This window comes from Oncorhynchus tshawytscha, linkage group LG04 (assembly GCF_018296145.1).
Source record: "Oncorhynchus tshawytscha isolate Ot180627B linkage group LG04, Otsh_v2.0, whole genome shotgun sequence".
Lineage (NCBI taxonomy): Eukaryota > Metazoa > Chordata > Actinopteri > Salmoniformes > Salmonidae > Oncorhynchus > Oncorhynchus tshawytscha.
Window position 1 is genome coordinate 6,778,436 of NC_056432.1, and position 27,155 is coordinate 6,805,590.

Genomic DNA, 27,155 nt, shown 5'->3' on the forward strand with positions numbered 1-27,155 from the left:
CATAGTGAAAGAGAAAGAGACAGTCAGGTGTATAAATACACCTGTACCTCTCAGCATTTTCCCACTCTCTGTTATCCTCTCAGCATTCTCCCACTCTCTGTTATCCTCTCAGCATTCTCCCACTCTCTGTTATCCTCTCAGCATTCTCCCACTCTCTGTTATCCTCTCAGCATTCTCCCACTCTCTGTCATCCTGACTCTCTCTCATCCTCAGACTCTCTCTCTCTGTCACCCTCAGACTCTCTGTCATCCTCAGACTCTCTCTCTCTCTGTCATCCTCAGACTCTGAAGCACAGCTCTCAAAGCAGTAATATGGCAGCTCTTCTCTTCATTGCAACAATCTGCTTGGGATACGCAGCAGGTAAAAGACACACACACACACACACACACACACACACACACACACACACACACACACACACACACACACACACACACACACACACACACACACACACACACACACACACACACACACACACACACACACACACACACACACACACACACACACACACACACAGGGACAGAAGAGTCCTCAGGAAACATTCCTCTGCAGTGATTGACTTAGAAAGTTGCACCAGCCTGGGGTAGTTACACAAGTAGAGCCTGGATCACCCATATTGGCCTCTCTCTATCTCTCTCTCTCTCTCTCTCTCTCTCTAGTTCTCTCTCTCTCTCTCTCTCTCTCTCTCTCGTTCTCTCTCTCTCTCTCTCTCTCTCTCTCTCTCTCTCTCTCTCTCTCGGGCCATGTTTTTTTCATCTTCTATCTCTTCTTTGACCATTCTCACCCCCTTCTCTCTCTCTCTCTCCTGCAGCATTCTCAGAGGTACCCGTGGACTGCTGTCTGTCAACCACTGACATCCGTTTCCCTCGCCACTTTAAGATGGTCTCCTACCTGCTGCAGACTACAAACAGAGGCTGTGACATCGATGCCACTGTGTGAGTATCTTCCTCTCTAAGACAAATTACTTCTCTCCCACTATATGTAGGCTACTTAGAATCTCTCCCACTATATGTAGGCTACTTAGAATCTCTCCCACTATATGTAGGCTACTGCATCTCTCCCACTATATGTAGGCTACTTAGCATCTCTTCCACTATATGTAGGCTACTTAGCGTATCTTCCACTATATGTAGGCTACTTAGCATCTCTCCCTTCTATATGTAGGCTACTTAGCATCTCTTCCACTATATGTAGGCTACTTAGCGTATCTTCCACTATATGTAGGCTACTTAGCATCTCATCCACTATATGTAGGCTACTTAGCATCTCTTCCACTATATGTAGGCTACTTAGCATCTCTTCCACTATATGTAGGCTACTTAGCATCTCTTCCACTATATGTAGGCTACTTAGCGTATCTTCCACTATATGTAGGCTACTTAGCATCTCTTCCACTATATGTAGGCTACTTAGCGTATCTTCCACTATATGTAGGCTACTTAGCATCTCATCCACTATATGTAGGCTACTTAGCATCTCATCCACTATATGTAGGCTACTTAGCATCTCATCCACTATATGTAGGCTACTTAGCATCTCTTCCACTATATGTAGGCTACTTAGTGTATCTTCCACTATATGTAGGCTACTTAGCATCTCATCCACTATATGTAGGCTACTTAGCATCTCTTCCACTATATGTAGGCTACTTAGTGTATCTTCCACTATATGTAGGCTACTTAGCATCTCTTCCACTATATGTAGGCTACTTAGCATCTCATCCACTATATGTAGGCTACTTAGCATCTCTTCCACTATATGTAGGCTACTTAGCATCTCATCCACTATATGTAGGCTACTTAGCATCTCTTCCACTATATGTAGGCTACTTAGCATCTCATCCACTATATGTAGGCTACTTAGCATCTCATCCACTATATGTAGGCTACTTAGCGTATCTTCCACTATATGTAGGCTACTTAGCATCTCTTCCACTATATGTAGGCTACTTAGCATCTCATTGTATTTTCAGGCTGAATAGAACTGTAATAAACATGATATGACACATGTTATAAGCATACAAGAGCACGATTCCAAGTGTATTACAATCCCTAGTTTTAGAAACCACATTACTTAAAGGCTAGTTTCAGGTCTTGTCTTACACTCCTAGGCAGTTTAGAGGCCTGCCAGATTCTGCTCCCCATCAGTGGCTCACTGATCTCACTAGGTGGTGCCTGGAGCACTTTTTGGCAATCGACCTGTCTGATACTGTTGTGGATATTGATGATTATCTTTGATACGGATCTATTTGTAAATCGTATCCCTCCAGGTTTATCACCAAGACAGGGGCGAGACTGTGCTCGCCCCATCCCGCAGAGAGCAAGTGGGTGTCAGACTACGTCAAACGTCTGGAGCGAACCATCTCCCTCCGGAGAGCTAACTCACCTCAGGAGTGAATGAGGTTAGTTGTTACTCTATGTTCACACATGGAACAAATGAAATAATATCCTACTTTCCTGTGCTTGTCTCTCTTCATTTAGGGCTCATAGTTTGGCTAAACTGCATATATGTATTTCTTTGTGTTTTCATTTTAATATATATATATATTTATTTAAAAAAATACTGTTTAATTAAAAGGAATCTGCTGCAGTGTTTTTTTTTACTCACAACTCAACATTTCAAGATTCTCTATTTTAATATCTGTCCTCTCTGGTGTCCGTCTCCCTCACATGATGACCACAGCAGAGTAAGACCAGGAGAGGAGACGTGGAGGAGTGGAGGAGACATTCATTTCAACCTTTTTCAACTGAAGAGTCGTCCTAGATACTGTAGCAGACCAAATCGTTTTTACAAAATACTGTACAAGAAACCCTTGTGAATAGTGCATACTGTAAATTCATATCATAGCAAAACCATTTCCCATCAATATATTTAGAGATGTGTTAGATTGGTTTTGTAAAATGTTATATTCAAGTTGTACAATTTGTTAATATGGTTTGGTGGGTGGATTAGAGAAAATGTTGACATGAATGTCAGCTGTCATGAAAATGTATATTTCAAATGAATATTTCCAATAAAATATAGTTTTCTGTAAAATGTTTGTTATCTGAGACATGATTCTAAAAAAAAAAGGTTTGAATTGTCCAACTTTATTGGGACAATCATAACACATTTTAATAATTTATCACACAGCCTTTCCTGACATATTGTCCAATAAGACCAAACAAACTATTTTTATAACGTTGTTTAACATGATATTTGAATCTTCATATGGTTTACTAGGAACATTATAAACCATTTTAAAAGAGACAAACATGAAAAATGTACTTCTGGGACCGTTTATCCTTTATGTTCCACACCTATAAGGTGTGAAATGTAGGTTTTATATATTACAGGTGTGAAATGTAGGTTTTATATATTACAGGTGTGAAATGCAGGTTTTATATATTTCAGGTGTTAAATGCAGGTTTTATATATTTCCGGTGAGAAAACAATTGGAGTACATGAAGCTGCTATGGTACTGTCTGTTATTCAATAATAACTACCCCAGGGGCATCAGAATCAGTAGTATCTGCTATAGTAATTACCTCAGGGGCAGCAGAATCAGTAGTATCTGCTATAGTAATTACCTCAGGGGCATCAGAATCAGTAGTATCTGCTATAGTAATTACCCCAGGGGCAGCAGAATCAGTAGTATCTGCTATAGTAACTATCCCAGGGGCAGCAGAATCAGTAGTATCTGCTATAGTAATTACCCCAGGGGCAGCAGAATCAGTAGTATCTGCTATAGTAACTACCCCAGGGGCATCAGAATCAGTAGTATCTGCTATAGTAACTACCCCAGGGGCAGCAGAATCAGTAGTATCTGCTATAGTAATTACCCCAGGGGCATCAGAATCAGTAGTATCTGCTATAGTAATTACCCCAGGGGCATCAGAATCAGTAGTATCTGCTATAGTAACTACCCCAGGGGCAGCAGAATCAGTAGTATCTGCTATAGTAATTACCCCAGGGGCATCAGAATCAGTAGTATCTGCTATAGTAATTACCCCAGGGGCAGCAGAATCAGTAGTATCTGCTATAGTAACTACCACAGGGGCAGCAGAATCAGTAGTATCTGCTATAGTAATTACCCCAGGGGCAGCAGAATCAGTAGTATCTGCTATAGTAATTACCCCAGGGGCAGCTACATGAGGCAGGAGCATGTTGCTGCCCCTAGAACGAACACACGCACACACTTCATTTCAAGTAAATCTAGGGAAATGACCCCAAGAGGCCTAGGTCAAAGGTCCTCCATCCTGTCGTGTTACCCAGGGTGCACTAGGGTGATGCTGGGAGGCGATGAGGGAGATGCTGTGACCCCGACACCATGACTCTTTCTCAATACATTTTCTTGTGATTACCCACACATCTCCTCGCCTTTCTCTCAAACACATTGGAAGAGAAAGTCCAAGCCCCCCCCTCTCTGTGTTTCGAGAAGGACACGAGGAGAGATAATGCAAGGGATTGCAGAAAGATTCATTGATGAAGAGTCAATGACTTAGACTCGGTGCAGTTTCCTTATGTTCAATCCCTCCAACAGATGACATACAGCCTGGACACCTGCATGTCACGCCTTGGTCTTAGTATTTTGTGTTTTCTTTAATTATTTGGTCAGGTCAGGGTGTGACATGGGTTATTGTGGTGTGTTTTTGTCTTAGGGGTTTTGTGGGGTGTCTACGTAGTCTATGGCTGCCTGAGGCGGTTCTCAATCAGAGTCAGGTGATTATCGTTGTCTCTGATTGGGAACCATATTTAGGCAGCCATATTCTGTGAGTGTTTTCGTGGGTGATTGTTCCTGTCTTAGTGTTAAGTATTTCACCAGATAGGGCTGTTTCGGTTTTCATTATTTGATTTCGTTAGTTTTGTAGTTTCTGTATGTATAGGTTTTCCTTCATTAAAATATATCATGAATCATCATCACGCTGCATTTTGGTCATATCCTTGTTCTACCTCTTCGTCAGAGGAGGAGATAGAAGAGAGACGTTACACTGCAGTCATTTCCCGACACTGTCTGGGAATGTGCCAAACTCTGTTCGCAATGGACGTCCTGCCGCTTCAGCTTATCCTATAAAAAGTGTGGAATCCTGGAGTCTGGGGAATTACCCAAATCATTCCAGTAGTAGAGAAACCACTTCCACTTCCAAGAAACTCTGAGGAGAAAATGAAACCTAACTCTGTTAGAGAGTAATCTGCGGTTTTATTGACTCTCATAACACTTAAAGGGACAATTTACAATTCTAAAACTCAACAAAACGTTCACCGTGCCTCTTCATTTGGCACAAACAGCTGAGGGATGGGGCCACTCTCATATTTCTATACAGAGCTCTGGATGGAAGGACTGACCATCAATGAGATCAAAAATTATAGTTGTAACCATGTTTTAAAGTCATACAGGGTTTGTTTATAATTAAAACAAGATTACATTTTGGGGTACGACAGTTGAACTAAGCTCATGTGGCGTATATAAATGATATATTCTTCAAGAATCAATGGGTATACTATTCATTTAATAGTCAAATAATGGATGACATAATTGCAGATTTCCCCTTTAAATCCTGCAATACCCTGCTAAAGAGCAAATATTTGAAGATACTTCATGTGATAAGTTGATTTTCGGATAATTTATTGTTACCGGCATTTTATATGAAAGAGCTAGTTTCACACAGACATTGATGCGTTCCTGGGCAGATGTGGAAATTCCATTCCAACCAGGGCATGAATGAACTCACAACCCTCATTGCCGTAACAAAGCAGAAGAACCCAAGAAGAAGTATCGTCAATACCGCTGATCCCTTGAATCCAGGGCCACAGTACTGGACTTCTAGGTCTCAGGCAGGAAGGCAGCAGCGTTGCACTTAGCCATCGACGACCACAGCGGGTTCAGCGAAGAGCATGACCCCGCGGACTAAGGGGGCCACATTGGAAACAAGTATAATCGTTTTAACATGTTATCCCCTAGGTTGTAATCAGTGTATCTTTTTTCCAATAAATCAGCGTAAGATTGACTTCCTCATATTGACATGATAAGAGAGGTTAACCCACTGTATTATGTTATATTTCTATGTGTTAACCACTGATAAGTAACACAAGTACATTGGAGATTTTGTTGGGCACAGTCAGTGTCACACAAAGATCAAATCAAATCAAAATGTATTGGTCGCATATGCATATTTAGCAGATGTTATTGCGGGTGTAGCAAAATGCTCATGTTCCTAGCTCCAACAGTGCAGTAAAATCTAACAAGACACAACAATACACACAAACCCAAAAGCAAAATAGATCATTTTATAACGAGCAGTGTCGGAGTCCGTAGTATTAATATATATATGGACTTTTACCAAATAGGGATATCTTCTGTATACCATCCCTACCTTGTCACCCCACAACTGATTGGCTCAAACACACTTAAGAAGGAAAGAAATTCCACAAATTTTAAAAGGCACACCTGTTAATTGAAATGCATTCCAGGTGACTACCTCATGAAGCTGGTTGAGAGAATACCAAGAGTGTGCAAAGCTGTCATCAAGGCAAAGGGTGGCTACTTTGAAAAATCTCTAATATTAAATATATTTAGATTTGTTTAACACTTTTTTGGTTACTACTTGATTCCATATGTGTTATATGTTTTATATATATATATATATATATATATATACACTACCATTCAAAAGTTTGGGGTCTGTCACGGCCGCTGAAAGAAGAGGACCAAGGTGCAGCGTAGTGAGTGTACATATTCCTTTATTTATATGACGCAGACAAAAACAATAAACAATCCAAAACAACCGTAAAGCTAAAGGTTATAGTGCCAACAAACAAAGACAACTTCCCACAAAGACAAGTGGGATAAAGGGCTACCTAAGTATGGTTCTCAATCAGAGACAACGATAGACAGCTGTCCCCTGATTGAGAACCATACCCGGCCAAAACATAGAAATACAACGATAGACATCTGTCCCCTGATTGAGAACCCTACCCGGCCAAAACATAGAAATACAAAACATAGAACATAGAATACCCACCCCAACTCACACCCTGACCAAACCAAAATAGAGACATAAACAGGATCTCTAAGGTCAGGCCGTGACAGGGTCACTTAGAAATGTACTTGTTTTTAGAAAGAAAAGCACATTTTTTGTCCATTAAAATAACATCAAATTGATTGGAAATACAGTGTAGACATTGTTAATGTTGTAAATGACTATTGTAGATGGAAATGGCATGTTTTTTATGGCGTACAGAGGCCTATTATCAGCAACCATCACTCCTGTGTTCCAATGGCACGTTGTGTTAGCTAATCCAAGTTTATCATTTTAAAAGGCTAATTGATCATTCGAAAATCATTTTGCAATTATGCTAGCACAGCTGAAAACAGTTGTGCTGATTATTGAAGCCTACAACTGGCCTTCTTTAGACTAGTTGAGTATCTGGAGCATCAGCATTTGTGGTTTCGATTACAGGCTCAAAATGGCCAAAAACAAAGACCTTTCTTCTGAAACTTGTCAGTCTATTCTTGTTCTGAAAAATGAAGGCTATTATTCCATGCAAGAAATTGCCAAGAAAATTACGATCTTGTACAATGCCGTGTACTACTCCCTTCACAGAAAAGCGCAAACTGCCTCTAACCAGAATAGAAAGAGGAGTGGTCCTGCTGCACAACTGAGCAAGAGGACAAGTACATTAGAGTGTCTAGTTTGATAAACAGACGCCTCCCAAGTCCTCAACTGGCAGCTTCATTAAATAGTACCCGCAAAACACCAGTCTCAACGTCAACAGTGAAGAGCGACTCCAGGATGCTGCACAGACACTGTTCCTCTGTCCAGTGTCTGTGTTTTTTGCCCATCTTAAACTTTCTTTTTATTGGCCCGTCTGAGATATGGCTTTTTCTTTGCAGCTCTGCCTGGAAGGCCAGCGTCCCGGAGTCGCCTCTTCACTGTTGACGTTGAGACTGGTGTTTTGCAGGAGCAAGACGTCAGTGTCTGTGGCGTGGCTGGTTTTCCCTTTGTAAGCCGTGATTGTCTGGAGTCCCTGTCACATACGTCTCATGTCTGAGCCAATGAATTGCGACTCCATTTTGTCTCCATACTGACGTTGTGCCTGTTTGATTGCCTTACGGAGGGAATAACTGGCCAGTTTGTATACAACCATATTCCCAGTCACCTTGCCATGGTTAAATGAGGTGCTTCTCGCTTTCGGTTTTGTACAAATGCTGCCATCTCCTATACACTTCCTGATGAACTCAGTCACCGTGCGAGTGTATATGTCAATGTTAATCCCAGAGCCAACCCGGAACATATCCCAGTCCGCATGACCAAAACAATATTGGAGCATGGATTCCGATTGGTCAGACCAGCGTTGAATAGACCTTAGCATGGGTACTTCCTGTTTAAGTTTCTGCCTATAGGAAGGGAGGACTTGAGTTCCTATACATTACCACAATCACACCATGAGTAGTTAATCATGAAACATACACCTCTGCCTTTTTTCTTCATGGAGCGTTCTTTATTTCTGTCTGCGTGATGTGTTGTGAATCCAGCTGGCTGTATGGACAGGGACAGTATATTTGGAGAGAGCCAGGATTCAGTGAAATAGAGTATGTTACAGTCCCTGATGTCTCTCTTGAAGGAGATCCTCGCCCTGAGCTCGTCTACGTTATTGTCCAGTGACTGAATTAGCGAGTAATGTACTTGTAAGTGGTGGATGGTGTGCATGCCTCCTTACTCGGACTAAAAGTCCACTCTGAATACCTCTTCTCGGCAGAGTCTTGGAGCAGCCTCTGGGATAAGTTAAATTGCCTTGGGGGGTGTACGAACTAAGGATCGAATTCCGGAAAGTTGTATTTCTGGTATTTCTGGTCGAAATACTGGTGAATTACCACCGCTCTGATATCCAAAAGTTATTTCCGGCTGTATGTAATAATGCAAAAAACAATCTGGGCTAATAATGTAAGAAATAACACACACAAAAACGAAATACCGCAAAGTTGCTTAGGAGCGGAGTGGCCATGTCTGCTCAGTTAGCGGACCGTTTGAACATCTACAGATCATCTTTAGGACACAGTCTAAAAAAAGTGGTATTCGGTGTTGGAAAAGAAGATATTTAAGGTAGGTCTCAAAACACACACGCATTTTAATTATAAAACAACATACACGCGTGTATAAAACAATATAATTCAGCACAATAAACCAAAAAAATAAACATTTCAGAAAAGGAATCACATTCAACCACATAGAGGTTCTCAAACACACACACACACACACACACACACACACACACACACACACTCAATATATATATATATATATATATGGGTTGATGAATGACCAGTAGGAGGGGCAGTCTGAGGACTACCAAAAGACCAATGGGGTGTTTGTGTGACTAAAAGTGAAACTGGATAGAGCCTATAAGGACAGGGAGGTAGTGTAATCACAAAGCAGAGCTAATAGCAGGGTAGAAACCATCACACAACAGGGAAATCCTTACTTACATAGCATCAATAACAGACTAAATCTACACTTCACACACTTCCGTCTCCAGAAGCCATCCTCACTCACACACACACACATATATATCTTCAGACACACAGCTTGAGTCCAGTCCAGAACCCTCAGTACAGCTCAGGCTATCGGTGACCAGTCATGATGCCTACCGTGGGCATTGCCAAGATCCTCTTCTGTGTTCTGTTCCTCTACAGCTGCTGCCGAGGTAAGTCCTCTCCGTTACTGGACGGCTTGGTTACTTAATCATCATGACGGGATGTAGATATGTCTTTATTAGTGGGTTTAGTACTTTACAACAACATAAACAGATACTCACGAGGCACACACTCACATAGACAGACAGACAGACAGACAGACAGACAGACAGACAGACAGACAGACAGACTGTAAAAATCTAGTTGATTCAAATGAATTATTATTTAGCAACTGGTTCCCATCTTTTTTTTGTTTACTTAACTTTTCGGTCAAAGTTTTACCTGAACATTTTTAGTTGGCCCGAACTTTAGTTGGCCTGAACTTTAGTTGGCCTGATCTTTAGTTGGCCCGAGCTCCTATTTGGAAAAGGTAGATTAGGGACATTCAAATAGTGCTTTTAACATACAACATTTTCAGATGACATATTTGACACACGTTGACTTTGTGCATGTAACATTAACCTAATAAAAATGAGGTTTGTGCAGTAGGTCTAATACATTATCACATCATATTGGCTATATGTCTGGCCTGCCAATACTGTTCTTCTCTGACCACAAACTCGAGCTTTGATAACAAAATAGATCTGTTGGTGTAGCACTTGCGAGGCACAGCTGAGCATAAATTTAAATAATTAGCTTTTTTATTTTGCTGGACTGATGGTACCTACAGTGGGGAGAACAAGTATTTGATACACTGACGATTTTGCAGGTTTTCCTACTTACAAAGCATGTAGAGGTCTGTCATTTTTATCATAGGTACACTTCAACTGTGAGAGACGGAATCTAAAACAAAAATCCAGAAAATCACATTGTATGATTAATTACTTTAAAAAATACACTGTACATCTGATGGGCATGGTGGGTTCAATGCCGCGTTCAAAACAACTGGGAACTCGGAAATCTTAAGAGCTCCGACTGGGGAAAAAAATTGCTTTTCCAACTGGGAATTCCAAGTTAGGACCTTGGGCCTCTTTGTAGATCTCCGACTTTTCAACCTGAAGACCAAGGACATCATGACTTGACCTCATATTTCCCAGAGTTCCCAGAGCGCCACAAGACAACTGGGAATTCTGGTTAAACATTTTTCTGTTTAAATCATGTCAGTGATCTTCAGGTCGTAATGTTGGAGCTCTAACCCGAGTTTCCTACTTGGTATTCTGAGTTGGATGACTTTTTCCCAGTCGGATCTCAATTTTTTTCAGAGTTCCCAGTTGTCTTGAACTCACTGTAGTCAGAAGTCTGAGATCCCCAAATTCCTGATTGTTTTGAACACGGCATTAGTCTCAGTGGAGGAAGGGAGAGAACAGCAGAACGTCCGCCTCTCACGGTCTCTGCTCTCTCCTTCCTTTCCTCCGGTGAGACTGACAAGAGAGAGGGGACAACGACTTCCACCTGATGGCTAAAGTCGAGTCACACCGCATCTGCTTTCAGACACAAATTCATGTTGTTCCTCTGACAATCTACTGCACACACACACACACACACACACACACACACACACACACACGAAAATACTTTGTCATCATGTGAGCTCCTTGAATCGTCGACTCATGTTATCACCTCTCCCACCAGGAAACTAAATGTTGGCACTCATTGAATAGAATTCAGTTAACAGAAAAGGAGTGTGTGTGTGTGTGTGTGTGTGTGCGCGCCTGCAAACGTTTGTGTGTGTGTGTGTGTGTGTGTGTGTGTGTGTGTGTTCGTGTGTGTGTGTGTGCGCGCGTGCAAACGTTTGTGTGTGTGTGAACGAGCTATTACCTAACACTACCATATAGTTTGACCGTCTAGTGTCTGTAGTGTTGTTAAGTTACAGGGGAATTCCCAGCCAGATAAAAGAGATAAACATACATCATTTAACTATAGTGTCAAATCAGCATGAACACTACTGATTTCTCTCGCTCTCGCTCTCTTAAAGTCTCGCTCTCTCCCTCCACTTCCTATCCTTGTCCATGTCTCTCTCCTCTCTCCCTCTCTTTCTCCCTCTCACTCACTTTCTTTCTCCCTCTCTGTGTTCGTGTATGCTCAGCTACATCCACAATAGTGTGTTGGACTGAAATAACCATGATAAATCATTGGACATTACCCTGTTTCCCACAACTAAAACGACATCAATCCTGAGAAACTCAAGCCATCCCTAATCAGAGACAGTAAAGGGAGTATTATATTTCAGATCTAGTCTTACACAACTTAAAACTGTTTTACCATATTTCTGTTTTGAGATACCCCCAAAAAAGGGGACACTCAATCACTACCACAAAGACACACATTGGCAAACACACACCCGCGCACGCGCACACACACACACACACACACACTGATCTCTGTAAAGGTGTGGCCTGTTCACCTCAGGTCCCCCCCCTTTCCTACATCTGTTTCTCTCTCTTTCTCACACATCGTTTTTTAACCTCCATCTTTCTATTCCTCCCCTCTCTTTCTGTATTCAATAAAATGCTATCTTGTCTAATTTTCAATGGTTGCACAGTTAAACAATAGTTATTTTCTCACTTTTAGGTGTGATGCATTGTTGCTCTGTCCCAGGAACGGAAATGGTTGAGTTTTCAAAACCAATGGTCAAACTCCCACAATGTGTCAATCGCCCCCACGTTTGAAACCGTGACGATGCGTTGGTACACTTGTTTATTGCAGGAATGAAGGCCTCATCTGAAGATCTCAAGCCATAGTGGTTTGCTAGTTTCGGAGAAATTCCCCAAACTTTGATGAGAGATACCAATCTTTGAAATGCGCTTGATATAAAGGCAACCTGGAACATGCCCCGAATTTTTGTGTTGACACTTACATCATGTCACAGTGCATTGTGAAGAATCAGGATGGATGTGGCTATGATACGTGTGTAAAGGCCAGAAGGAAGAGATTGCACAAAATAAACATTGCTCACAAGATTAAAAAATGGTGACAGAGGAAAAAGGGTACATTCTCTATGCAATTTGTCTCACTATTGGTTACAGAAGTTCTGCTGCAAAGCTAATGTTTGCTAGTACCTCTGTCCTACCTAGCTAGCTAGGAAACGTTAGCTAGCTAACTAGCTTTAGGTAAAATCTAAAACATATTTTTGAATGTAAAAATTCTGCTAGATGATTTAGCACGAGATAATCTTTGGCATTATATAGTTAGCTAGCGAAGTAGATCATGTTTGCTGGCTAGTTTAGATTAGTACGCTAGCTAGCTAGTGATCTAACCTTTGAACTCAGGTATTGTCTTTAGCTAGGTAACGTTAGCTGGTAATTTAGCTAGCTAGCATCCTTTGTCAGCACAGTAGTAGTTCCAATTTTAAGACTAACTTACTATCTAGCTAGCTAACAGGCTAGTGTATTAGCAAAAGTTGGGATAACTAGCTAAACCCTTTAATCAGTGGTAGCTGGCTATTAGTGTTAGCAAGTAATGTTAAACACTAGCTAGCTAGCTATTATTATTATTAGCTAGCAGTGGATAACATAACTAGATAAGCCTAAATCATGATAGCAGAGATATCTGTTGCTAGAGTGTCTACGCTAAATTGACATACATTCTACATTTAACCCAACCCCTCTGAATCAGAGAGGTGCAGGGGGGCTGCCTTAATTGACATCCACATCTCCAGTGCCCAGGGAACAGTAAATATATAAACATTTAGCTAGCTGAATGACAGATTTTTACCTTGTCAGCTCAAGGATTTGATCTAGCAACCTTTCTGGCCCATCGCTCTAACCACTAGGCTACCTGCCGCCCCTTCTAGGATACCTGCCGCCCCTTCTAGGCTACCTGCCGCCCCTTCTAGGATACCTGCCGCCCCTTCTAGGCTACCTGCCGCCCCTTCTAGGATACCTGCCGCCCCTTCTAGGCTACCTGCCGCCCCTTCTAGGATTCCTGCCGCCCCTTCTAGGCTACCTACCACCCCTTCTAGGCTACCTGCCTCCCCTTGTGAAAACTCAGAAGGGGAACATTAGACCCAATGTTGTATTTTAAATAGTTAAGCTGTTGTCAATTTCTATTCTGACTTGTAATGGTAAAAATGAGAAAAAAAAGACATCCCCCTGTTTATCTGAATTAGCTAGACTACTCACTATACCAATGAGTCACTGAAATTACAATTATTTTCCCAATGTATCATTGTATTAAATTACATTTTGTTCTTACTCTTGTTTTGTATGTTTTAGGAGATGATATGCTGTTTTAAATGTTTGAAACTAATTCATAAACGTCCAGAATATTTCCACTTTCTTTTAAGATATATTTTTAGAAGTTATAAATATTGATAGGTCTAACTCATGAATAAATGGTAAGTAGGTTTCCACTTTCTTTAAAGGTATATTTTCAGCAGTTATAAATGTTGGTAACTCATTTGTTAATGGTCAGTGGATTACCACTTTAGAATAAGGTACACGCTTAGCAGTTATAAATGTTGATAACTCAGTTATAAATGTTTATAGGTCTGTCACTTTAGGATAAGGTACACTTTTAGCAGTTATACATCATTTATAAATGATTTGAGAGTTCACTCAGAGTGTAAACATACTTAAAGGCAGTATTGGGTACTCATCACTACATACAGTACATGACAGAAGATTCAACACTTCGTTACGGTGACCATACTACCATCTAGTGGAAGCCATAGGAACTGCAATCTGGGTCCTATCTATTTGTTTTTCACATGGGCTAGCATTGAAATGGTGTGTGACCTCAAAAATAAATTTTCCAGATGGATTTTCCTCAGGGTTTCGCCTGCCATATATATTATGTTACACTCACAAACATTATTTTAACAGTTGTAGAAACTTCAGAGTGTTTTCTATCCAATGCTACCATTATATGCATATCCTTATTTTTATCCATATTTTTAATACATTTATAAAAATGTATTATGGGGTCTCGTGTGTAGATTGCTAAGGATATATATATATATTTGTAATCCATTTTAGAATGAGGCTGTAACGTAACAAAATGTGGAAAAATTCAAGGGGTCTGAATACTTTCGAAAAGTGTCACGTTCTGACCATAGTTCTGTTATTTTATTCTTTGTTTTAGTATGGTCAGGGCGTGAGTTGGGGTGGGCAACCTATGTTTGTTTTTCTATGTTGGTTTTTGTGTTCGGCCTAGTATGGTTCTCAATCAGAGGAAGGTGTCATAGTTGTCTCTGATTGAGAATCATACTTAGGTAGCCTGGGTTTCACTTTTGATTTGTGTGTGTTTGTTTCCGTGTGTGTGTGTTTTGGCCACACGGTACTGTTTCGGTTTTGTAAATTCACGTCATCGTTTATTGTTTTGATTCAGTGTTCAGTGCTTTCTTTAATCATCATTTAAAATCATCATGAACACTTACCATGCCGCGCTTTGGTCCGATCCTTACTCCTCCTCAGACGAAGAGTAAGAAATCCGTTCCAAAAAGGCACTGTGTAAATGCAGGAAGTAGTTTAGTCTCCACTACACTAATATATTGGTCAGCTAATGCAGGACTAGTAAAGGCCCAGGTAACCTCAGCACCCCTACATCCCACGGCTATGCACAGTAGCATGGGCAGGCATATTATATTTCATTGGACTAAATTGTTTTTGGTATCTTAGTTGTCTTAGCTGTCACTATTAGACTAAGTGTAACAGTATAACTTTAGACCGTCCCCTCGCCCATACCCGGGCGCAAACCAGGGACCCTCTGCACACATCAACAACAGTCACCCACGAAGCATCGTTACCCATGCTCCACAAAAGCCACGGCTACTACTTCAAGGTCTCAGAGCAAGTGAAGTCACCGATTGAAACGCTATTTAGCGCGCACCACCGCTAACTAAGCTAGCGTTTCACATCCGTTACATAAGCATACTGTAGGTGATTAAATGATGTTGAAATATGGAAGTTAAAATGGTGCTGGAGTAGTTCGAGGCAGCTCCTGTTTTCTTTGCGACTTGGGGTAACTCTCTGTGGGTCTAAATCAATAGTTGTTCAGTAGTCAGAAAATGACAGAAACATTAACTTGCTTGACCATGCTGTAGGCCATGTAACTGTATGTGGACTGGACAGAGGTTGCTCTCTGGTTTTGTGATGAAACAAAGGTGTGGTTGAATTTATTCTGCCAGTGTGTCTTCTTCTTGTCTCGACCCTTAGGCCTATATTTCACGGTGGCAAGGGATGTGAACTAACAGGTTATAGAGCAAACAACACAAATAATATGGCTTTTTTCCCCCTGGCTTCCTTTGTGATTTTACCCATTTCTGATAGGAGGACCTGTTTTCTGTTAACCGCCCAACACAGAATAGTCGTTTGGGGAAAATATCCCTTCTATTTCATTCGGCTATGTTCAATTGTATTCATCCTTACTATAATATAATATAAAATAATGCCACGGAATTTTAAGCAAATCTTGTCTGCTAAATGAACTAGTTTAGCCCACAGCCATATGGCACAGCCACATCAGGACAACTCAGAGTATGCTCTTCTGTTCTTCTCAAATAGACTACATTTGACTTCATATCATGTTTCTTTAGACCTGTCTAAAATAAATAATGGATTTATTGTGAAGGTGTAGATTATATTAAATAGATTTATTAGACTTTTTAAAATGTAGATGTTCTATAGGATCCTCGTCAGTGGCTTGTAGACTGTAGATGTTCTAAAGGTTCCTCGTCAGTGGCTTGTAGACTGTAGATGTTCTATAGGTTCCTCATCAGTGGCTTGTAGACTGTAGATGTTCTATAGGTTCCTCGTCAGTGGCTTGTAGACTGTAGATGTTCTAAAGGTTCCTCATCAGTGGCTTCTAGACTGTAGATGTTCTAAAGGTTCCTCATCAGTGGCTTGTAGACTGTAGATGTTCTATAGGATCCTCGTCAGTGGCTTGTAGACTGTAGATGTTCTAAAGGTTCCTCGTCAGTGGCTTGTAGACTGTAGATGTTCTATAGGTTCCTCATCAGTGGCTTGTAGACTGTAGATGTTCTATAGGTTCCTCGTCAGTGGCTTGTAGACTGTAGATGTTCTATAGGTTCCTCATCAGTGGCTTGTAGACTGCATGGAAGGCAGGAGATGCTAAACATGTTTACGTTAACTAATGATCAATTACAATGAGACCGGCAGTTATTTGCATAAAAATCACAGGCTGACAAAATGTCATGACTGCCACAGCCCTGGGTATCAATAACATGACTGCCACAGCCCTGGGTATCAATAACATGACTGCCACAGCCCTTGGTATCAATAACATGACTGCCACAGCGCTGGGTATCAATAACATGACTGCCACAGCCCTGGATATCAATAACATGACTGCCACAGCCCTAGGTATCAATAACATGACTGCCACAGCCCTGGATATCAATAACATGACTGCCACAGCCCTGGGTATCAATAACATGACTGCCACAGCCCTGGGTATCAATAACATGACTGCCACAGCCCTAGGTATCAATAACATGACTGCCACAGCCCTAGGTATCAATAACATGACTGCCACAGCCCTAGGTATCAATAACATGACTGCCACAGCCCTAGGTATCAATAACATGACTGCCACAGCCCTGGGTATCAATAACATGACTGCCACAGCCCTGGGTATCAATAACATGACTGCCACAGCCTTAGGTATCAATAACAAGGATGACTCCTCCGTTGTTTCACACCAGAGCGTGCCACTTCACACCAGAGCGTTCACCATACTTGGACTATCACAGAGAAGTGGTTAAGTGTGTTGATATAATCTGGTAAGGAAATAGGAATGATGATTGAATAATGTTCTGGATGTAGACGCATCATGAAAACCAACCTCTTCTATTCCTGGGACAGAGCACCAGTTACATCACACCTAAAAGGGAGAAAATAACTATTGTTCAACTGTGCAACTATTGAAAATAAGGATGCATGATGATACACGAGGGTTCAATATTATAAGCGTTTGTAAGTTATAAAATGGTTAGTAACTGGACATAAATATTGGCTTACTATTTGGCAAACACTGACCAGTTATTGAACTATTTTCACCAATGATTTATAACCATTTATTAATGGTTTATAATGCATTTATTAATGGTTTATAATGCATTTATTAATGGTTTATAATGCATTTACAAATGATCAAATAATCGATTTAAAAAAATTATAATAACCCCTTTATAAGCCCTTTACAAATGAAATCTTATTGTAAAAAGGGTTACCCATTTTGTTGTTGAGGCAATTATCTGCTGACTGTTTGATTGTTTTAAACTTTTATTTTGAAGGTTCAATGTTTTTTTTTTACCTTCTCTTTCTCTTCTCTCTCAGTGACTCAGGGCCAGATGGTGATGGACTGCTGTCTGACGGTCAGTCACAGACAGATACCTAGACACGTTGTCATAGGTTACCAGCCTCAGGTCAGAGGTCAAGGCTGCTCCATCAACGCTGTGGTGTAAGTGAAAAACTTGTATTTCATTGGTTTGGATTTACAACGACCACCCACTGTGGAGTTGAGAGGATTGTATAGGTATTACTGCATTGTCGGAACTAGAAGCACAAGCATTTCGCAAACACTCGCATTAACATCTGCTAACCATGTGTATGTGACAAATGCAATTTGATTTGATTTGGTATAAGAAATATGGTGATAACTCCACATGCCTTATAAGAAAGCAAGGGGTGTTATTATACTTAACAAAAACATAAATGCAACATGGAACAATTTAAAAGATTTTACTTACTTAGAGTTCATAGAAGGAAATCAGTCAATTGAAATAAATTAATTATGCCCTAATCTATGGATGGGCCTAGGAGCCATAGGTGGGACTAGGAGGGCATAGGCCCACCCACTTAGGAGCCTGGTCCAGCCAATCAGAATGAGTTTTTCCCCACAAAAGGGCTTAATTACAGACAGAAAAACTCCTCAGCACCCACCTCGCCCCTCCTCAGACGATCCCACAGGTGAAGAAGCCGGATTTGGAGGTATTGGGCTGGCATGGTTTACACGTGGTCTGCGGTGGTGAGGCTGGTTGGATGTACTGCGGAATCCTCTAATATTACATTGGAGGAGGCTTATGGTAGAGAAATGAACATTCAATTCTCTGGCAACTGCTCTGTTGAACATTACTGCAGTCAGCATGCCAATTGGACGCTCCCTCAAAACTTGAGAGATCTGTGGCATTGTGTTGTGTGACAAAACTGCACATTTTAAAGTGGCCTTTTATTGTCCCCAGCACAAGGTGCACCTATGCACCGATCATCCTGTTTAATCAGTTTATTGATGGATTATCTTGGCAAAGGAGAAATGCTTACTAACAGGAATATAAACACATTTGAGAGAAATAAGCTTTTTTCTGCATATGGAACATTTCTGGGACCTTTTATTTCAACACACGAAAAATGGCACCAACACTTTACATGTTACGTTTATATTTTGTTCACTATATCTTGCTTATACCTTACCCTGTCTACTTACATGATGCTAATCAATTAAGGTGTTGTATTGTCTAGTCCGTACAGTACGTGGTAGGTCTATAGCAGCAACCTTTCTAAAGCATTGTCTAGTAGTGGTAGCACTGCCGACAAGACTACACATGCCCCCCAGTAGCCATAGCAACGGTAGTTTGGGGGGTACTGGAGGGGATTTGCTGAAGATGTCTATATATCTGTCCACTACTACAGGACTAGAAAAGTGCACTACGTTTGTGAAAACATTTCAAACTTAAGAGTTTGATAATTATCTGTACAAAACAATTAATCTGATAATACTTGAGGAATATAAGAATACTTGCTTGATATAGGTTCTTCCAGGTTCTTGAAATACTTTGGCAAATGCAAACTACTCCTTTTTTTCCCCAATTTTGTGGTATCCAATTGTTGTAGTAGCTACTATCTTGTCTCATCACTACAACTCCCGTACAGGCTCAGGAGAGACGAAGGTTGAAAGTCATGCGTCCTCCGATACACAACCCAACCAAGCCGCACTGCTTCTTAACACAGCACGCATCCAACCCGGAAGCCAACCGACCACACCAATGTGTCAGAGGAAACACCATGTACCTGGCCACCTTGGTTAGCACGCACTGCACCTGGCCCGCCACAGGAGTTGCTGGTTGACAATTGTCAGACAATTGTCAGACAATGAGACAACAAGTTGTTAATGATGATGTGGCTCAGTTGATAGAGAGTGCATGGTGCTTGCAACGCTAGGATTGTCGATTCGGTTCCTAAAGGGGGACCAGTATGAACATGTATGCAGTTTCTCTGGATATGAGGGAGTCTAAAAACAATGACCAATCCAGTAATTGAGTACAATGGTACTCAATTACTGGATTGGTCATTGTTTTATCATCACGGTGATGGAAAGACTACAGGTACAAACCTAGATGACCAGCCTACAGTTGAAGTCGGAAGTTAACATATACCTTAGCCAAATACATTTAAACTCAGTTTTTCACAATTTCTGACATTTAATTCTAGTAAAAATTCCCTGTCTTAGGTCAGTTAGGATCACCACTTTATTTTAAGAATGTGAAATGTCAGAATAATAGTAGAGAAAATGATTTATTTCAGCTTTTATTTCTTTCATCACATTTCCAGTGGGTCAGAAGTTTACATACACTCAATTAGTATTTGGTAGCATTGCCTTTAAATTGTTTAATTTGGGTCAAACGTTTCAGGTAGCCTTCCACAAGCTTCCCACAATAAGTTGGGGGAATTTTGGCCCATTCCTCCTGACAGAGCTGGTGTAACTGAGTCAGGTCTGTCGGCCTCCTTGCTCGCACACACTTTTTCAGCTCTGCCCACACATTTTCTATAGGATTGAGGTCAGGGCTTTGTGATGGCCACTCCAATACAGTGACTCTGTTGTCCTTAAGCCATTTTTCCACAACTTTGAAAGTATTCTTGGGGTCATTGTCCATTTGGAAGACCCATTTGCGACCAAGCTTTAACTTTCTGACTGATGTCTTGAGATGTTGCTTCAATATATCCACATAATTTTCCTACCTCATGATGCCATCTATTTTGTGAAGTGCACCAGTTCCTCTTGCAGCAAAGCACCCCCACAACATGATGCTGCCACCCCCGTGCTTCACGGTTGGGATGGTGTTCTTCGGCTTGCAAGCATCCCCCTTTTTCCTCCAAACATAACGATGGTCGTTATGGACAAACAGTTCTATTTTTGTTTCATCAGACCAGAGGACATTACTCCAACAGTACGATCTTTGTCCCCATGTGCAGTTGCAAACCGTAATCTGGCTTTTTTATGGCGATTTTGGAGCAGTGGCTTCTTCCTTGCTGAGCGGCCTTTCAGGTTATGTCGCTATCGGACTCGTTTTACTGTGGATATACAGTGCTGTGAAAAAGCACTTGCCCCCTTCCTGATTTCTTTTTTTTTTCTTCACATCTGTCACACTTAAATGTTCCAAATCATCAAACAAATTTAAATATTACACAAAGATAACCCAAGTAAACACAAAATGCAGTTTTTAACCCATTCAGAGGTTGAACTTGCAACCTTTCGGTTACTAGTCCAACGCTCTAACCACTAGGCTACCCTGCCGCCCCTCCAATTTCTTGATGATCTGAAACATTGTATGTGTATGTAAACTTCTGACCCACTGGATTGTGATACAGTGAATTCATTATAAGTGAAATAATCTGTCTGTAAACAATTGTTGGAAAAAATGACTTGTGTCATGCACAAAGTAGATGTCCTAACCGACTTGCCAAAACTATATTTTGTTTTTGTTGACTTCTACCTAAGTGTATGTAAACTTCCGACATCAACTGTATGTACAATACAGTAATGACATTTACATTAAGTGGTTTGTAAGCAGTGGCGGTCAGTGAGGGAGGACAATTATTTTTCCATGAGTATGACCTTATTTCGAATACAGCATATTAGATGACTCTCATTCATTTAATTCTCCTTCATTTTGGAAGATATTAATTTGTTCAAAACTGTTGTCTTTCTCTCTCTTTGAGTCAACTAGCTAGCTGTAGTTTATGCTTTCAGTACTAGATTTGTTTTCTGATCCTTTGATTGGGTGGACAACATGTAAATTCATGCTGCAAGAGCTTTGATAGCTTGGAAGACGTTCTCCGGAGGTTGCCTTAATTACGGTGCAAGTCTATGGATGGGGGTGAGAACCATGAGCCTCCTAGGTTTTGTATTGAAGTCAATGTACCCAGAGGAGGACGGAAGCTAGCTGTCCTCCGGCTACACTATAGTGCTACCCTACAGAGTTCTGTTGATGCTACTGTAGACTTTAATTGCAAAATAGTGTTTTAATCAATTACATGGTGAAATGTGATTATATTTAGTATAGTTTCATCTACAAAGGAAAACTTTTTAAATGTTTTACTTAAAAAAAAATGAAATTCACTGAGGAGGATGGTCCTCCCCTTCGTCCTCTGAGGAGCCTCCACTGTTTGTATGGATGGTAAATTAATACTGCACAAAAGGGGTTGTTTTCCATATTATTTGATCAAGAAATATATTTAATTTGAGGTAGATGTCTTGTGTCATTGCCCATAACTTTACACCTTTTAGATGTAAATGTTTGACGACAGGGTTTTGTTCTTTCTGGATTACATTAGAATGACAATAGCAGAGAAAGGGACAGGGCAACAACTCTTACAATTACAACTATTAAATCCTGCAAGATACTGTTCTTAATTATACAGCTACCTTTTTTTTTGTTGAAGCAGAGATCATGAAAAACCGTTTTTGCCCATGCTACGGAGATCTATATCGGTCTGCTAATACTAGTAAAGGCCCAGTGGACTACTTTTGGGAAAATATACATTTTTCTAAAAATACATTTTTTTGTTGAAAATTCAGATTTTTCAGGGGGTGCTGCCGGCACCCTCAGCACCCCTACTTCCCACGGCTATGCCAGTAGCAGGAGTTTGATCCCAGCATATTCCTTACTCTCCATACCTCCCTGTAACCTGTCTCCCCTCTCATTCCTTACTGCAGCTTCACTACCAGGAGGGGACTCAAGCTGTGTGCTCCCACTGACCCCACCTGGGTTACAGACCTGATGAATCTCATGGACCGCCTCATCAAGAAATGCCACGAAACCAACTTCAAGGTAACGTCCTTACAAGCAATGTGTATGTAGATTACAAGCAATGTGTATGTAGATTACAAGCAATGTGTATGTAGATTACAAGCAATGTGTATGTAGATTACAAGCAATGTGTATGTAGATTACAAGCAATGTGTATGTAGATTACAAGCAATGTGTATGTAGATTACAAGCAATGTGTATGTAGATTACAAGCAATGTGTATGTAGATTACAAGCAATGTGTATGTAGATTACAAGCAATGTGTATGTAGATTACAGTGTATAGTAGATATAGTACTGTGTAGATTACATACCGGGAATATCTGCATTGTGTCCCGCCACCCACCACCCACCACCCGCCAATCCCCTCCTTTACGCTACTGCTACTCTCTGTTTATCATACATGCATAGTCACGTACATACTACCTCAATTAGCCCGACTAACTGGTGCCTGTATAGAGCCTCTCTACTGTATATAGCCTCTCTACTGTATATAACCTCTCTACTGTATATAGCCTCTCTACTGTATATAACCTCTCTACTGTATATAGCCTCTCAACTGTATATAGCCTCTCTACTGTATATAACCTCTCTACTGTATATAGCCTCTCTACTGTATATAACCTCTCTACTGTTATTTTTCACTGTCTTTTTACTGTTGCATTTATTTCTTTACTTATCTATTGTTCACCTAATACCTATGTTTTACTTTAAAATTGCACCGTTGGTTAGAGCCTGTAAGTAAGCATTTCACTGTAAGGTCTACTACACCTGTTGTATTCGGCGCACGTGACAAATAAACTTTGATTTGATTTGATTTGACATAGATTGCAGTATAGAGTAGCCGCCTTCATCGACCTGGCCAAGGCTTTCGACTCTGTCAATCACCACATTCTTATCGGCAGACTCAACAGCCTTGATTTCTCAAATGACTGCCTGGCCTGGTTCACCAACTACTTCTCAGACAGAGTTCAGTGTGTCAAATCGGAGGGCCTGTTGTCCGGACCTCTGGCAGTCTCTATGGGGGTACCACAGGGTTCAATTCTCGGGCCGACTCTTTTCTCTGTATATATCAACAATGTCGCTCTTGCTGCTGGTGATTCCCTGATCCACCTCTACGCAGACAACACCATTCTGTATACATCTGGCCCTTCTTTGGACACTGTGTTAACTAACCTCCAAACGAGCTTCAATGCCATACAACACTCCTTCCGTGGCCTCCAACTGCTCGTAAACGCTAGTAAAACCAAATGCATGCTTTTCAACCGTTCGCTGCCCGCACCCGCCCGCCCGACTAGCATCACTACTTTGGACGATTCTGACTTAGAATATGTGGACAACTACAAATACCTAGGTGTCTGGCTAGACTGTAAACTCTCCTTCCAGACTCATATTAAACATCTCCAATCCAAAATTAAAACTAGAACTGGCTTCTTATTTCGCAACAAAGCCTCCTTCACTCACGCCGCCAAACATACCCTCGTAAAACTGACTATCCTACCGATCCTCGACTTCGGTGATGTCATTTACAAAATAGCTTCCAATACTCTACTCAGCAAACTGGATGCAGTCTATCACAGTGCCATCCGTTTTGTCACCAAAGCCCCTTATACCACCCACCAATGCGACCTGTATGCTCTCGTCGGCTGGCCCTCGCTACATATTCATCGCCAGACCCACTGGCTCCAGGTCATCTATAAGTCTATGCTAGGTAAAGCGCCGCCTTATCTCAGCTCACTGGTCACCATAACAACACCCACCTGTAGCACGCGCTCCAGCAGGTATATCTCACTGGTTATCCCCAAAGCCAACACCTACTTTGGCTGCCATTCCTTCCAGTTCTCTGCTGCCAATGATTGGAACAAATTGCAAAAATCGCTGAAGCTGGAGACTTATATTTCCCCACTAACTTTTAACATCAGCTATCTGAGCAGCTAACCAATCACTGCAGCTGTACATAGCCCTTCTGTAAATAGCCCACCCAATCTACCTACCTCATCCCCATATTGTTTTCATTTACTTTTCTGTTCTTTTGCACACCAGCATTACTACTTGCACATCATCATCTGCTCATCTATCACTCCAGTGTTAATTTGCTAAACTGTAATTACTTTGCTACTATGGCCTATTTTATTGCCTACCTCCTCACACCATTTGCACACACTGTATATAAACTTTCTTTATTTTCTTCTATTGTGTTATTGACTGTACGCTTGTTTATTCCATGTGTAACTCTGTGTTGTTGTTTGTGTTGCACTGCTTTGCTTTATCTTGGCCAGGTCACAGTTGTATATGAGAACTTGTTCTCAACTAACTTACCTGGTTAAAGGTGAAATAATAAATAAATAAAATATTGTACTGGATAGATTACATAGATTACAGTATATAGTAGCTATCGTACTAAACTTTGGAATTCAAAAGAAACTTACTTTAGCTAGTGACCTAACTCTAAGTGTGTCTGTGTGTTTGCAGGCTAAACACTGTAAGAAGCTGATGCACAAGAGTCCCTAAGGTCCCTGTCCAGAGCCCCTCCTACCACCACCACCACCACCACCTCCACCTCCACCCCCATGGTCAAAACAACCATGACAGAGCCTGAGAAGAACCTTCCAAGTGGGTGAAGAACAGGGTGGGAGAAGTAAAACAACGACAAAAAAGACAAATGTGATTCCTCTTACCACTGATGCACTTTTTTATTAAGTTTCCTTATGTCTTCAGTCTTTTGTTTATCCAATAGACCATCTTGCTTAAGATACCATGCTGTTTCTCAGTGGCACGTTCACGTAGAAAACGTTTTTTTTAATGTTATTTTTATGTGACAAAATATCGAATGATTATATTCCAAAAAAAGAGTAGACTGGCTTTGACCCTTGACCCCACATATGAACTGACCCTTAAAGCTACAGTCTGTGATTTCAAAAGCAACAAAATGGCAGAAGTAATTGAAATGACTAGATTTCTAGATCCCAGACTAATTTTGCCATCAAATACAACTTTATTTGTCACATGCTTCATGAACAGCTGTATTCCAACATTGAAATTCTTACTAACACGTCATTTTCCAACAACGCAGGATAAAGATAGAACAATATATATAATATAAAATCAGAATCAGAAATCAGAATAAATCAGGGGTTAGAGGTCAGGGGTCAAGGTGCTGGCAGCTGGTTAGAACACCCATCTGCCTAATCTATATGTAAATCTCAGATAATGAAATATACAATGTATATGACAAATTCTTATTTTTTCATGGACCTTTTGTTTTTTCAATAAAGACTTTTGCCAAATCAATATTCTGAGTGAACGGATTGCTGTACACAGTGAATGGGCCAGATTCCCAGACACAGTGAATGGGACAGATTCCCAGACACAGTGAATGGGACAGATTCCCAGACACAGTGTATTGGCCAGATTCCCAGACACAGTGAATGGGCCAGATTCCCAGACATAGTGAATGGGCCAGATTCCCAGACACAGTGAATGGGCCAGATTCCCAGACACAGTGAATGGGCCAGATTCCCAGACACAGTGAATGGGCCAGATTCCCAGACACAGTGACACAGTGAATGGGACAGATTCCCAGACACAGTGTATTGGCCAGATTCCCAGACACAGTGAATGGGCCAGATTCCCAGACATAGTGAATGGGACAGATTCCCAGACACGGTGAATGGGCCAGATTCCCAGACACAGTGTATGGGCCAGATTCCCAGACACAGTGAATGGGCCAGATTCCCAGACACAGTGTATGGGCCAGATTCCCAGACACAGTGAATGGGCCAGATTCCCAGACACAGTGTATTGGCCAGATTCCCAGACACAGTGAATGGGCCAGATTCCCAGACACAGTGTATGGGCCAGATTCCCAGACACAGTGTATGGGCCAGATTCCCAGACACAGTGTATGGGCCAGATTCCCAGACACAGTGTATGGGCCGGATTCCCAGACACAGTGTATGGGCCAGATTCCCAGACACAGTGTATGGGCCAGATTCCCAGACACAGTGTATGGGCCAGATTCCCAGACACAGTGTATGGGCCAGATTCCCAGACACAGTGAATGGGCCAGATTCCCAGACATAGTGAATGGGCCAGATTCCCAGACATAGTGAATGGGCCAGATTCCCAGACACAGTGAATGGGCCAGATTCCCAGACACAGTGTATGGGCCAGATTCCCAGACACAGTGTATGGGCCATATTCCCAGACACAGTGGCCAGATTCCCAGACACAGTGGCCAGATTCCCAGACACAGTGTATGGGCCAGATTCCCAGACACAGTGTATTGGCCAGATTCCCAGACACAGTGTATGGGCCAGATTCCCAGACACAGTGTATGGGCCAGATTCCCAGACACAGTGTATGGGCCAGATTCCCAGACACAGTGAATGGGCCAGATTCCCAGACATAGTGAATGGGACAGATTCCCAGACACGGTGAATGGGCCAGATTCCCAGACACAGTGTATGGGCCAGATTCCCAGACACAG

The 27,155-nt window shown here is 41.4% G+C and overlaps 2 protein-coding genes across 2 annotated transcripts; both read left to right on the forward strand.

Annotated features, from left to right (window-relative positions):
• Positions 1-171: 171 nt before the first annotated feature.
• Positions 172-3,042, forward strand: ccl19a.2 (chemokine (C-C motif) ligand 19a, tandem duplicate 2). Its single transcript, XM_042321270.1, has 4 exons — positions 172-360; positions 818-941; positions 2,276-2,407; positions 2,689-3,042. Exons 1-3 carry the CDS (start codon positions 312-314, stop codon positions 2,400-2,402), a joined length of 300 nt encoding a protein of 99 aa, XP_042177204.1. The 5' UTR covers positions 172-311; the 3' UTR covers positions 2,403-2,407; positions 2,689-3,042.
• Positions 3,043-9,395: 6,353 nt separating this feature from the next.
• On the forward strand, positions 9,396-25,957 carry ccl19a.1 (chemokine (C-C motif) ligand 19a, tandem duplicate 1). Its single transcript, XM_024414990.1, has 4 exons — positions 9,396-9,690; positions 17,917-18,040; positions 22,574-22,688; positions 25,139-25,957. Exons 1-4 carry the CDS (start codon positions 9,624-9,626, stop codon positions 25,175-25,177), a joined length of 345 nt encoding a protein of 114 aa, XP_024270758.1. The 5' UTR covers positions 9,396-9,623; the 3' UTR covers positions 25,178-25,957.
• The last annotated feature ends 1,198 nt before the right edge of the window (positions 25,958-27,155 follow it).